Below are 13,814 nucleotides of genomic sequence, written 5' to 3'. Positions count from 1 at the left end.
CACCTGAAGGGGACGCCTTAGTAAATGATCTTATCTCGTCCATCAACCAGGTGTTAGATCTATCTCCCCCGCCTCCACCTGTAGAGGAGTCGACTTTTCAGCAGGAGAAACACCAGTTTCGGTTCCCTAAACGTACACGGAGTGCGTTTTTCGATCACTCTAACTTCAGAGATGCTGTCCAGAAGCCCAGAGCGGTTCCGGACAAGCGCTTTACTAAGCGCCTTACTGACACACGTTACCCCTTCCCCTCTGACGTAGTTAAGGGTTGGGCTCAATGTCCCAAGGTGGATCCTCCAGTCTCTAGATTGGCGGCTAGATCTGTGGTATTGGTTGCAGATGGCTCATCGCTAAAAGATGCCACTGACAGGCAGATAGAGCTCCTGGTGAAATCCATCTATGAAGCCACGGGCGCGTCTTTTGCCCCGGCTTTTGCAGCCGTGTGGGCACTCCAAGCTATCTCAGCTTGTCTGGCTGAGATTAATGCGGTCACACGTAATTCTGCTCCGCAGGTTGCGTCTTTGACTTCTCAGGTGTCAGCTTTTTCTTCCTACACCATGAACGCAGTCCTAGACTCTGCTAGCCGTACAGCGGTGGCATCCGCTAATTCTGTGGCAGTCCGCAGGGCCATGTGGCTGCGCGAATGGAAGGCAGACTCGGCTTCCAAAAGGTTCTTAACCGGTTTGCCGTTTTCTGGCGACCGATTGTTCGGCGAACGATTGGATGAGATTATTAAGGAATCCAAGGGAAAGGACTCCTTCTTACCCCAGTCCAAACCGAAGAGACCTCAGCAACGGAAAATACAATCGAGGTTTCGGTCCTTTCGTCCCTCCGCCAAGTCCCAATCCTCTTCGTCCAGCAGGCCGGAGAAAGGCCAGAGGAACTCCTATGCGTGGCGGGCTAAGTCACGCCCCCAAAAAGCCGCCGGAGGCAATGCCTCCAAGGCGGCCTCTTCATGACTCTCGGCATCCCCGAACCGCATCCTCGGTCGGTGGCAGGCTCTCCCGCTTTTGCGACGCCTGGTGGCCACATGTTCAAGACCGATGGGTGAGAGACATTCTGTCTCACGGTTACAGGATAGAGTTCAGCTCTCGTCCCCCGACTCGTTTCTTCAGAACCTCTCCGCCCCCCGCTCGGGCCGACGCACTTTTTCAGGCAGTGGACGCTCTGAAGACAGAAGGAGTTGTGATCCCCGTTCCCCCTCAGGAACATGGTCGCGGCTTTTACTCCAACTTGTTCGTGGTGCCAAAGAAGGACGGATCATTCCGTCCCGTTCTGGACCTTAAACTACTCAACAGACATGTGAGCACCAGACGGTTTCGGATGGAATCTCTCCGCTCGGTCATCGCATCGATGTCACAAGGAGACTTCCTAGCATCGATCGACATCAAGGATGCTTATCTCCATGTGCCGATCGCACCCGAACATCAACGCTTCCTGGGTTTCGCCATCGGGGACGAACACCTTCAGTTCGTGGCATTGCCTTTCGGCCTGGCGACAGCCCCACGGGTGTTCACCAAGGTCATGGCATCCGTTGTGGCGGTCCTACACTCTCAGGGCCACTCGGTGATTCCCTACTTAGACGATCTCCTAGTCAGGGCACCTTCTCAGGTGGCGTGTCAACACAGCCTTACCGTCGCTCTGGCGACTCTCCAGAAGTTCGGGTGGATCATCAACTTCCCAAAATCCAAGTTGACACCGACCCAATCACTGACTTACCTCGGGATGGAGTTTCATACACAGTCAGCGGTAGTCAAGCTACCGCTGGACAAACAGCTTTCTCTGCAGGCAGGGGTGCAATCTCTTCTTCGGGGTCAGTCACACCCCTTGAGGCGCCTCATGCACTTCCTGGGGAAGATGGTGGCAGCGATGGAGGCAGTGCCCTTCGCGCAATTCCATTTGCGGCCACTCTAGTGGGACATTCTCCGCAAATGGGACAGGAGGTCGACTTCCCTCGTCAGGAACGTCTCTCTTTCCCTTGCAACCAAGACGTCTCTTCAGTGGTGGCTCCTTCCCAATTCTCTATCGCAAGGAAAATCCTTCCTACCCCCAACCTGGGCTGTGGTCACCACGGACGCGAGCCTGTCAGGGTGGGGGGCGGTTTTCCTCCACCACAGGGCTCAGGGAACCTGGACTCCGGTAGAGTCATCCCTTCAGATCAATATTCTGGAGATAAGGGCAGTGTATCTAGCCCTATTGGCTTTTCATCGGTGGCTGGAGGGCAGGCAGATCCGTATCCAGTCGGACAACGCCACTGCCGTCGCATACATCAACCACCAAGGCGGCACTAGCAGTCGTCAAGCCTTTCAGGAAGTCCGACGGATTCTGCAGTGGGTGGAAGCCACAGCCTCCACCATCTCCGCAGTTCACATCCCGGGCGTAGAAAACTGGGAAGCAGATTTTCTCAGTCGTCAGGGCATGGACGCGGGGGAATGGTCTCTTCACCCAGACGTGTTTCGAGAGATCTGTCGCCGCTGGGGAACGCCGGACGTCGATCTCATGGCGTCACGGCACAACAACAAAGTCCCGGCATTCATTGCCCGGTCTCAAGATCACAGAGCTCTGGCGGCGGACGCATTAGTTCAGGATTGGTCGCAGTTTCGACTGCCTTATGTATTTCCTCCTCTGGCGATGCTGCCCAGAGTGTTGCGCAAGATCAGGTCCGACTGTCGTCGCGCCATTCTCGTCACTCCAGATTGGCCGAGGCGGTCGTGGTACCCGGATCTGTGGCATCTCACGGTGGGTCAACCGTGGGAGCTTCCAGACCGCCCAGACTTGCTGTCATAAGGGCCGTTTTTCCATCTGAATTCTGCGGCCCTCAACCTGACTGTGTGGCCATTGAGTCCTGGCTCCTAGCGTCTTCAGGGTTATCTCAGGATGTCATTGCCACCATGAGACAGGCCAGGAAACCAACGTCCGCCAAGATCTATTACAGGTCTTGGAGGATCTTCTTATCCTGGTGCTCTGATAATGGTTTTACTCCCTGGCCTTTTGCCTTACCCACTTTTCTTTCATTCCTTCAATCCGGAATGGACAAGGGTTTGTCACTCGGCTCTCTCAAGGGACAAGTATCGGCGCTATCCGTATTTTTTCAAAAGCGTCTGGTCAGGCTTCCGCAGGTCCGCACGTTCCTGCAGGGAGTTTGCCACATAGTCCCACCTTACAAGCGTCCGCTGGAACCCTGGGACCTTAACAGGGTGCTAACGGCTCTTCAGAAACCACCTTTCGAGCCGCTGCGGGATGTCTCTTTATCACGTCTTTCGCAGAAGGTGGCATTTCTAGTGGCAGTTACATCACTCCGAAGAGTGTCTGAGCTGGCAGCGCTGTCATGCAAAGCCCCCTTCCTGGTTTTTCACCAGGATAAGGTGGTTCTGCGTCCTGTTCCGGAATTTCTCCCTAAGGTGGTATCTCCTTTTCATCTCAATCAGGATATCTCCTTACCTTCATTTTGCCCTAATCCAATTCACCAATGTGAAAAGGATTTGCACTCATTAGATCTAGTGAGAGCACTCCGGTTCTACGTGTCTCGCACGGCGCCCCTGCGCCGTTCAGATGCGCTCTTTGTCCTTGTCGCTGGCCAGCGTAAGGGTTCGCAGGCTTCCAAGTCAACCTTGGCTCGGTGGATCAAGGAACCGATTCTTGAAGCCTACCGTTCTTCTGGGCTTCCGCTTCCTTCGGGGCTGAAAGCCCATTCTACCAGAGCCGTGGGTGCGTCCTGGGCATTGCGGCACCGGGCTACGGCTCAGCAGGTGTGTCAGGCAGCTACCTGGTCTAAGTCTGCACACTTTCACGAAACACTATCAGGTGCATACCTATGCTTCGGCAGACGCCAGTCTAGGTAGGCGAGTCCTTCAGGCGGCGGTTGCCCACCTGTAAGAGGGGGTCGTTTCGGCTCTTTTTATCGAGGTATTCTTTTACCCACCCAGGGACTGTTTTTGGACGTCCCAATTGTCTGGGTCTCCCAATGGAGCGACAAAGAAGGGAATTTTGTTTACTTACCGTAAATTCCTTTTCTTCTAGCTCCTATTGGGAGACCCAGCACCCGCCCCTGTTCCCTTCGGGCTGGTTGTTCTTTTGTGTACACATGTTGTTCATGTTGAATTGTTCTTTTGGTTCATGGTTTTCAGTTCTCCGAACATCCTTCGGATTGAATTTACCTTAGACCAATTTATAAGTTTCCTCCTTCCTGCTTTTGCACCAAAACTGAGGAGCCCGTGATGCACGGGAGGGTGTATAGGCAGAGGGGAGGGGTTACACTTTTAAAGTGTAAGGGTATGTGCGCACGTTGCTTTTTACCTGCTTTTTACCTGCTTTTTTGCTGCTTTTTCTTCTGCGCTGTTTAATGCCAAAATGGATGTGTTCTTCTATTCAAGCAAAGTCTATGGGAATTTGGGTTTCTTGTTCACACTATGTTGTTCAAAATGCTGCCTTTTTGTGGCAGAACTTTGGTCAAAAACTCAGCTTTGCAGTGCAAAACCCAAATGGCAAAAACAATTGACATGTTGCTTCTTTGAAAAGCTGAGTTTTTAACCAAAGTTCTGCCTCAAAAAGGCAGCATTTTGAACAACATAGTGTGAACAAGAAACCCAAATTCCCATAGACTTTGCTTGAATAGAAGTACACATCCATTTTGGCATTAAACAGCGCAGAAGAAAAAGCAGCAAAAAAGCAGGTAAAAAGCAGGTAAAAAGCAACGTGCGCACATACCCTAATACTTTGTGTGGCCTCCGGAGGCAGAAGCTATACACCCAATTGTCTGGGTCTCCCAATAGGAGCTAGAAGAAAAGGAATTTACGGTAAGTAAACAAAATTCCCTTCTTTGTGGATGTGGTGATACCAAATATGTACATTTTTTTCAATTACTTTTTTTTTGTATTATGTAAAGGGGGGTGAGTTAAACCTTTTTTTTAATTATTTTATTTAATTATTATTATTTTTTTTTAAGTCACTCCAGGGTACTTGATCAAAGTTTGATTACTTGTACTACACATTGAAATAACTTAGTAATAAGGTAAAAAGAAAAAAGGTGGCAGCGAGAGGAGCCACCGATAGTCCCCCAGCTGCAATGGCAACCTATCAGCACCCCACGATTGAGTCTCAGCTGGAGCAATGAGTGCCTGAATGGAAGCCAACAGGGACAGCGTCACATGTCAAAGATTTAAGGGTGCAATGAAGTGGTAAAACAGCAGCGATCAGAGCTAACTAGAGTCGTTGCTGTTATGGTGCAGGCTCAGATCCTGAGTATGCACTATCCACGCGCATGACACATGCTGTGCATGTCCGAGGCTTTTGTAAAAGGGTTAAATTAGATCAGAGTCTTGATTTAGGCCATGACTAATCCTGCTAAACACAGGAAGGCTATACCCAATGAATGAGGTGCAGTGATTACTGCTTCTGTACATATTCTGCTCTGTACCTTTAGAAGCTTGGCGTGTAGTAGCAGCGTGTACGCGGCCTCCGTGTAGTTATCACATTCCTTATGCAGGTCACACAACTTGTACAAGTACCTAAAAAGTTTAAAGCATCATAATTAAAAGGTGGAAACCAGTTGTAAAAGTCATATCTCAAAAGGTTCTAATTAATATTCAATATATTTCCATAGTATAGCTATGGCGGCTTACAAAGATTTCTATATTTAATTGAAGTATAGATTTTTGCATTTCTTATTAAACATAGGATCTGGATAGAGCGAAGGGGATGTGGGTTATCAATTTATAAGGAAAACATGTTCAAATACTCATTGTTCCCAGCCTGAGTAAGGGCTCATTCAGACGTCAGTTTCTCCCATGTGAGTGCTATCTGCATTGTTCACGGATAATATGCAAATTGTCTCTTCAGGGAGGAAGGAGACGAACTCTAGCGCCACCTATTGGAAGTAGCAATCCTAAAAGTCAAAAGTGACTTAACAAGCCTTGTCATATGACTTAGGATTTATGCCAGATCTGAACCTCAATTTGCCAACACAATATTTCAGGGTGATTGCCCCTCGCCAGTGCAAAATATGATATCTGATCTGGCTGTATGAGAAGCTATAGAGGGGTCTAAGGGGAAAATGTGTCCCCTTGCGGAGACTGAATTCCCTTAGACCCCAACTTTTCTCCTTGCAGAGACTAAATCCCCTTAGACCCCGACTTTTCTCCTTGCAGAGACTGAATCCCCTTACACCCCAACTTTTCTCCTTGCGGAGACTGAATCCCCTTAGACCCCAACTTTTCTCCTTGCGGAGACTGAATCCCCTTAGACCCCAACTTTTCTCCTTGCAGTGACAGAATCCCCTTAGACTCCAACTTGTCGCCTTGCGGAGACTGAATCCCCTTAGACCCCGACTTTTCTCCTTGTGGAGACTGACTCCTCTTAGACCCCGACTTTTCTCCTTGTGGAGACTGAATCCCTTTAGACCCCAACTTTTCTCCTTGCGGAGACTGAATCCCTTTAGACCCCATCTTATTTCCATGCAGACTTAACACTTTTATGGAAATATCCATATGCACAGGACATTGGTCCATGACCGGCTCGTTGCACATATAAACTAAAAATATAAACTTAACTTAATGCTTGAGGTTTTTACCTGTAAAGTACTGACTAGTGTAAGAAAGGAGCACCCTGTGCCCCGGCACAATCCATTAAAGCCCATTCCTCTATGCTTTGCAGTCTCTCCCTAGGGTAATTATTTAGGCCTACGCCATGATTTCTGGCAATACATGATTGGAACCACAGCCGTCCACCACACCTTGATTTTCACTTTTCCTCTGTACCAAGGACGTGTATGGCGTAATCTGTTATATAAAGCAATACAAACCTGATGTACATTTCTTCTCTTTCAATCTCTTTGTAAAAATTCTGCGGAAAAATAAAAAAAAATAAACAAACAGTGCATTTACTCATCTTTTCTGCAACCTGTCACACAAATGCAGTTTACAGGAAAAAATAGCGCATGAATATTCATGGTCAGACAGAATGTAAATTCAGAAAACTATGAGTCACTGCACTTAGCCTGGGGGTTGATTGTACTTTACAGTAACTGGAGGAAACTTTCATCCAGACTGGGAATTCTCCATAAAGAGTTATGTATCTGACCTCTAAAATTTAGATGTGACTTACAGAGGAAGCAAAACCACGAGAGAGATGAATGAGACTATGACATGAGGAGACACACACTCCGAGACCAAGTATTAGCGCAAGGAGTGCACGCTCAACAGTTCTGCTTCATTAAAGGGGTATACATGTGTTACAAAGGGATTTAATATCATAAAAGTATGCCATCACTGTATGATTAATGGGGATACAACCTCAGGGTCCCCCACGGATCCTAAGAATCAAGGGGGAGCAGAATGGTGGCTTAGTAGTTAGCACTCTACGGCAGCTCCAGGGTTAGCACTCGACGGCGGCTCAAGGGTTAGCACTCGACGGCGGCTCAAGGGTTAGCACTCGACGGCGGCTCAAGAGTTAGCAGTAGACTGCGGCTCCAGGGTTAGCACTCGACGGCGGCTCCAGGGTTAGCACTCGACGGCGGCTCAAGGGTTAGCACTCGACGGCGGCTCAGTGGATAGCACTCTACGGCGGCTCAGTGGTTAGCACTCTACGGCGGCTCAGTGGTTAGCACTATTATTTTGCAGCGTTGTGGTTCTAGGTTCAAATCCCACCAAGGACAACATCTGTAAGGAGTTTGTATGTTCTCCCTGTGTTTGTGTGGGTTTCCTTCGGGTTCTCCGGTTTACTCCCACACTCCAAAGACCATACTGATAGGTAACTTAGATAGTGAGCCCCAATGGGGACAGAGATGTCTGTAAAGTGCCGATATCTGTAAAACTAGCACTAAATATAAAGCCCCAAATACTTGGAATAGTATGAAGAGAGCAGCAGAAATAAGACCAGAGCAAAAATCGCCCACTTTTGACCTAGTGACAGGTCCAAAAAGGGAAGTCTACCGTCTGTGTCTCTACTAAACTGATCTAGAAGAAAGGAGAAACAATACAGGACTTGTCTACATTTAATACTTTTGTCACTGACCAAAACATTGACGGTGCAGCTCATGCGATTCTCCTTGTTCTCGTCGTGCATGATCGTCCTGTAGTCCAGAAGTCTCTCCATCAGTCGGACAACCAGCGTAACAAAGATTTCTCCGCTCTTGGCCAGGTATTTATGCTTCCTGCAATGCTCCAAGAGTCTGCAAAAAAACAAACAAAAAAACCACTTTGTTAGTAGTCTATTTTTAAGCGTTATTTTTAGCTTCATTAGCACGTTGTAATTATAAGTGAACTGTAAAGTTCTCGGTTTGCTCGATATTGTCCCGTGTGCCTATACTTGGGTACAAATCCTAACGGTTAATCAACACTTACATCTTCTCAAACAACACCTTGTACTGCTCGTCCCCTCTCCCTCCTTCCACCTCGTGGTCCAACTTGGTGATGATCTCGTTCTCAAACTAAAAAAAAAGAAAATGGAAAGGAAAAAGGAATAAGATACAAATGTTAACTTTACAAGAAAGAGACCCGGCTACTGAACCCGAAAAGAGAAAAAAACATTACAGCATTTCATGGTCCTGGAAGAACCTATATATCACGAGACATTTGACAAGAGCAGAGACTCAAATGAGCAGTGAAATTTATTGAGAGGACCACCCCAGATGTATGCCAAGCTCTTCTAATACAATATTGCCCCAAATCTTGCCAAAATACTTTTACTATTGGATGTAAAGAAATCTGCCAGAACATCTGACCTAAATAAAATAGTTTTGTTTGTCATTTAACAGAAAATTGCCATTATTTCACAACCTCTAAGAAGCGGATCACAACCCCAAGAGAGAGATGCTGTACCCCATCAGTAGGCTACAAGGTAAAAGGCACTGCCTACATCAGTGTCCCATCAGAGTGCAGACACTAGGGATTATAACCACAAGATATATGAAATGGCCCACTGGGCCCCCGGGGAGAGGCCACAGCTCCACTGGACCCCCTGGCAAGAGGCCATGGCCCCACTGCCCCCCCGAGGAGAGGACACCGCCCCACTGAGTTCCCTGGGGAAAGGAAATGGGCCCAATGGGTCACCCGGGGAGAGGATATAGCGCCACTGAGTCTGCCAAGGAGAGGATATGGCCTCAGTGGGTCCCCGAGGAGAGGAAACAGCCCTGCTGGGTCCCTGGTAAAAGGACACAACCCCACTGGGTCCCTGAGGAAAGGAAGAAGGACACGATTCATTGGGTCCTGTGGGGAGAGGACACAGACCCACGGGGTCCTCCGGGGGAGGACACGGCCCCACTGCCCCCCCCCCAGGGAGAGGATGATTCCCCACGGACCTCCCTGGGGAAAGGAAATGGGTCCAATGGGTCACCCATGGAGAGGCTATAGCTCCACTGGGTCCACCAAGGAGAGGATATGGCCTCAGTGGGTCCCCAAGGAGAGGACACCGCCCCACTGGGTCCTTGGTGAGAGGATACCGCCCCACTGGGTCCTTGGTAAAAGAACACAACCCCACTGGGTCCCCGGAGAGAGGACACGATCCACTGGGTCCTCCAGGGAGAGAACACCTCCCCATTGTGTCCTAAGGGAAAGCACACGGCCACACTGAGTCCCGGAGGGAAGACACGGCTACACTGAGTAAGCAGGGGGAGGATATGGCCACACCGGTTCTCTAGGAGAGAGGACATTGCCCTACTGGGTCATCAGGGGAAGGACTTGGCCCCACTGGATCACCAGCTATAGAACGCTACCCACTATGCCACCAAAAGAGGCCACTACCCCACTCTGTCACAGAGAGGCAGTATAGGTTCCCAGGGAAAGGACACAGCCCATATGTGTTCCTCGGGAAAGGACAGGACCCCCTCGGGTACCCAGGGATAGGACAGGGCCCCCTTAGGTCTCCAGGGACAGGACAGGGCCCCCCTCAGGAACAGGACAGAGCACCCCCTAAGTCACCAGAAACAGGACAGGGCACCTCCCTAGGTCACCAGGGACAAGACAGAACCCCATTGAGTACTTCGCAATCAGTTAGAGCCCCACATGGTCGCCATTGCTTTAGATGAGACGTCATGTAATTGTGGCTCATAAGTTTTAGAGGCGTAGTCATATCAGTTTAGAGGTGTGCCATAGATTGGTGAAGGGGAATTTATTTTGCCTAAAAGAACCAAATTTCAGCCGTCAATCCAAGCCAATGTTGCGCACCGCCTTGTGTCTGTTTCTATTTAACCTGGCAAGAACACTTGTGATCAGTGCGGTTACACACGAGGAGCATACTAAGCAGGTATTTTTTTTTTTATTATTATTTTAACCAAAGACCGAAATTATTACTTCATTTTCAGTTTCCAGAAAAATTAACATAATTAAAGAAAGGAAAACAGGATCTAGGTTTAATTAAAATTACTATCATTATCTCTTCCCATAATTACATATTATCTATTATCGTTTACAACCTTTCAGCGGAATTGTGTGCTTGATTAATTTAATATGTTAACTACTGTCAAAAATGTGACCTTTTCAGAGCAAAAATGAACTGAAACCTCGATGTTTTAATCATTTTAGATGAATGTTAAAGGTGAAAAAAGAGAGCACACAGTGTGATGAAGAGGTTTGACCTTTTGCTATTTCAAGGCCGAGACCTTGGAGATGAACAAGCCACAAGTAACACATAAAACTATGACAAATGGACGATTCTCAGAATTGTTCTTCAGAATTAGCTGTAATTTATTAAACTAATTAACATAAAATTAAAAAAAATATTAAAATAATCATTTATTGTCATTTCTTATCTAGCAGAACTCTATTTTGCGTCGTTGGACGTAAGCTGCCGATATACGGTACATAACGGTCCCGCAACCCAATATCCTGATCTCAAACACTTTAGGACCAATTTCGTGGGAATTCGATTGGGCTGTCCAATTTTTTTTTTTTTTTGCTGCAATTTTTCAAAAAATTGATTCAAAACCACAGCGTTTTAGGAAAAAGTTTGTCAAAAAACTATGCGGCTTTATGGGAATTTTTCATTGAGTGAATATAGTCCTATTCTAGTAATATGCATTTGGGAGGAAAAGGTTGGCACGAACCCTGGACCCCAAGGGCGCAAAAGAACAGGGCTAACCACGGAGCTACCCTATTGTATCTGTAGCAAAATGAAGATTACGTATACTAGTATTGGTGGGTTTGACGTGGGCATGGTTAACCTAAAGGGTTATTCTTGGTTTAGCTCTTCAGAAGCACACTGCTCCTCTGCCTCCTCGCTTCCGGTTTTCTGTTGCGCACTGCGCCCATTAAAATCAACAGTTCGGACCGACGGCATGGTTGTGCCACTGGTGTGAACTGTGCGCTCCTATGCGTCTTGCAAAGGCAGTTTTACCTCTAAAGCATCCGAGGGGCGCAGGATCCAGTGATCCGGCCAGTTTCAGAGCAGCACTTGCAAGCTCTAAAGAAGAGAGCTTGTAAGCCTCTGCTCCATGCCTAGGACACTGGCCACTGAGCAGTGGTGGCAGGTAACCTACAGAATAACAAAAACCTCTGTTCTTGAGAAAGGAATTTTAATAAAAGATAAATATTACAAGTAGAGATGAGGGAACCCGAGGTTCGGTATTCGGTCCAAACAAGGAGTTTACAAAAATAACAGAGTTTGGGTTTGGAGTTCGGGTGCTTTTTGAATGCAAACGACTCACGTAAGCATCACTGAGCTCGGGTACGCTCGGTGCTCAGCCCAGTGCGAGCCGGCTCACACTGGGGTTAACAACTAAGTGATTGGATGTAGTGTGCAACCGCTAAAAAATAATAATTGGAAAACCCTCATCTACCCGCCCCCGGAAGGGTTTTATTTATGGCTGGCTACAAGTGGGCGGAGAGCCCAACTGCCCAATTAGTGACTTCCATTGGCGTTCAGGTCAAGTCTGGGTAACAAACTAAACTTTATATAAAGTCTGGATGAACCCACTGAACCGAACTTCAACGGGTCCGCTCATCTCTAATGGCAACCCATCGATGCCCCGTGATTATGTCAAAGGTGCACCAATGGAAGAGGGGAATAACACACCACCCTCCCGGGACCTGGATGGACCCGCCGAACCAAACTTCCACAGGTCCCCTCATCTCTAATTACAAGCAATTTTATCTATTTATCAAGCTGAGACCACCCAGTTTTAATATTTTGGCAACTCTTCACACTAAGGATCAAAAAGTGAAAAATCTGCGCAGAATTAATGTCTAAGAGGGTAAAGCAAAACTAACTGTAGTAAAACGTTTACACCATGTACCAAAATTTGGAAAGAAAATCGACTTTGTACCTTTACTTTCAACTCATTACTGTCTTAGTTCACTTCTAGTTATGTAACTAGAAGATGAGTTGATGACACAGGGATCTGGTCTAGGACTGACCTAGGTAAAAGGAGCTGCTGTTTTTTTATAGCATTTTTTTCTGGTTGAAAGAGAAAGGGGGTTGTGATTTTGATCTGTGACAGTTGCTAATTGCTGCCTGTCTAGGGACCCCAATTTGGGTCTCTGCTCCCTGTGTGGCCATTAATCTCACACTTGTTATTTCATTTCATCTCTAGGTTGTCAGTATACACTGAAGAGCAAAAGGGTAACAATTAGTGACAAGCAACCATGCTCAACAGTAGATCGACTATCAAGGTACTCGAGGTCTTCGGTATTCGATCGAGTATCATGCGGTGCTCGACTTCCAAAAGAGAAAGAAAAGAGATAGATCTCCTTTAGAGCATCCCATTGACTTCCAGTATGCTCATTACTCTAGTCCAGCCCGTCCGAGCGTCCGACCTGATCAATTCGAGTACCGAGGACTCAAGCATTTCAGCGCTCGCTCGTCATCACTAGTAATGTTTTGACCTTTTGCCTTTCAGGCTCCATATCTCACCATCCGCTACAACCGCTCGCTCGTCATCACTAGTAACAATGTTTTGACCTTTTGCCTTTCAGGCTCCATATCTCACCATCCGCTACAAGCAAAAAAAAAAAAAAATGAAAAAAAAATATCGGGCACTGCAGGGCAAAGGCTGTGGAGTGGAACCATACTTACAGACCTGGTATGTAGCAGTCAATGGATTAGATTAGCAACTCCAGGTGGTGCTCAGCCTGCAGCACAGTCACTGTTCTGAAGAATCCAAGCAAAGGAAGAAAGGCGGCATCTCACCATGAGGTTTTTCAGCTTTATTTAAAGCATGTGAACTACAACATGTGGGGGAGAGGGGAGTGCAGAAGCGACAAGTGGACAACGGCCGTTTCGCGCTGTAACATGGACTAGTCAAAGCGCTTGTTACAGCGCGAAACGGCCGTTGTCTGCTTTGAATAAAGCTGAATAACCTCATGGTAAGATGCCACCTTTCTTCCTTTGCTTGGATCCACTACAAGCTTTGAGCATAAATTTGACTTGCAACTATTTAGCATATGATTAGTTATGGAGTTTGAAATTCAAAAGTTCAAAACATTGTTATAGCCTTTTGTTCATCAGTGTAGATAAGGGTCGGTTAATGGAGAGCCTACGTTGAGCGGGGGGAGGGGGAGCCATGTTGATGTGAACCTCTGCGAATAGGAAAGGATTTCACTTTAGGGCCTGTATAGCCCCCATATTCTCCCCTCTCCCCCTTTTTTCAACCCTATATGTATTGCAATTTTACTCACTTAGAATGTGTTCACTTTTTGTATTTGTTTTCATACATTTTGCTAATTAAAATATCATTTTTAGGGTTTTTTTTGCCTTGATTTCTTTAAAAAAAAATAAAAAAAAATGCTGTAACACTTCTGGGGCTGGGAAGACCTTAATGTCCCTTACCAGTTATACACAGTAGGCTATTTTCTTTCCCTGCAGAATTCTGGATATGGCTTTTTTTT

General features: G+C 47.2%; 1 protein-coding gene across 1 annotated transcript in view; it reads right to left on the bottom strand.

Moving 5' to 3' along the window:
- The window catches only part of DOCK1 (dedicator of cytokinesis 1), a 523,077-nt gene that overhangs the window by 94,255 nt on the left and 415,008 nt on the right, over positions 1 to 13,814 (bottom strand). The window contains exons 33-36 of the mRNA XM_075351602.1: positions 8,337 to 8,422; positions 8,008 to 8,164; positions 6,797 to 6,837; positions 5,414 to 5,504 (exon numbers count right to left, since the gene is read on the bottom strand). Coding sequence (XP_075207717.1) covers positions 5,414 to 5,504; positions 6,797 to 6,837; positions 8,008 to 8,164; positions 8,337 to 8,422 — 375 coding nt within the window. The remainder of the gene's footprint in view (positions 1 to 5,413; positions 5,505 to 6,796; positions 6,838 to 8,007; positions 8,165 to 8,336; positions 8,423 to 13,814) is intronic.

The sequence above is a fragment of the Anomaloglossus baeobatrachus genome, chromosome 5 (genome assembly GCF_048569485.1).
Source record: "Anomaloglossus baeobatrachus isolate aAnoBae1 chromosome 5, aAnoBae1.hap1, whole genome shotgun sequence".
Taxonomy (NCBI): Eukaryota; Metazoa; Chordata; class Amphibia; order Anura; family Aromobatidae; genus Anomaloglossus; species Anomaloglossus baeobatrachus.
Note: the sequence above shows the minus strand (reverse complement) of the source record. Positions and strands in the feature narration are given on the sequence as shown.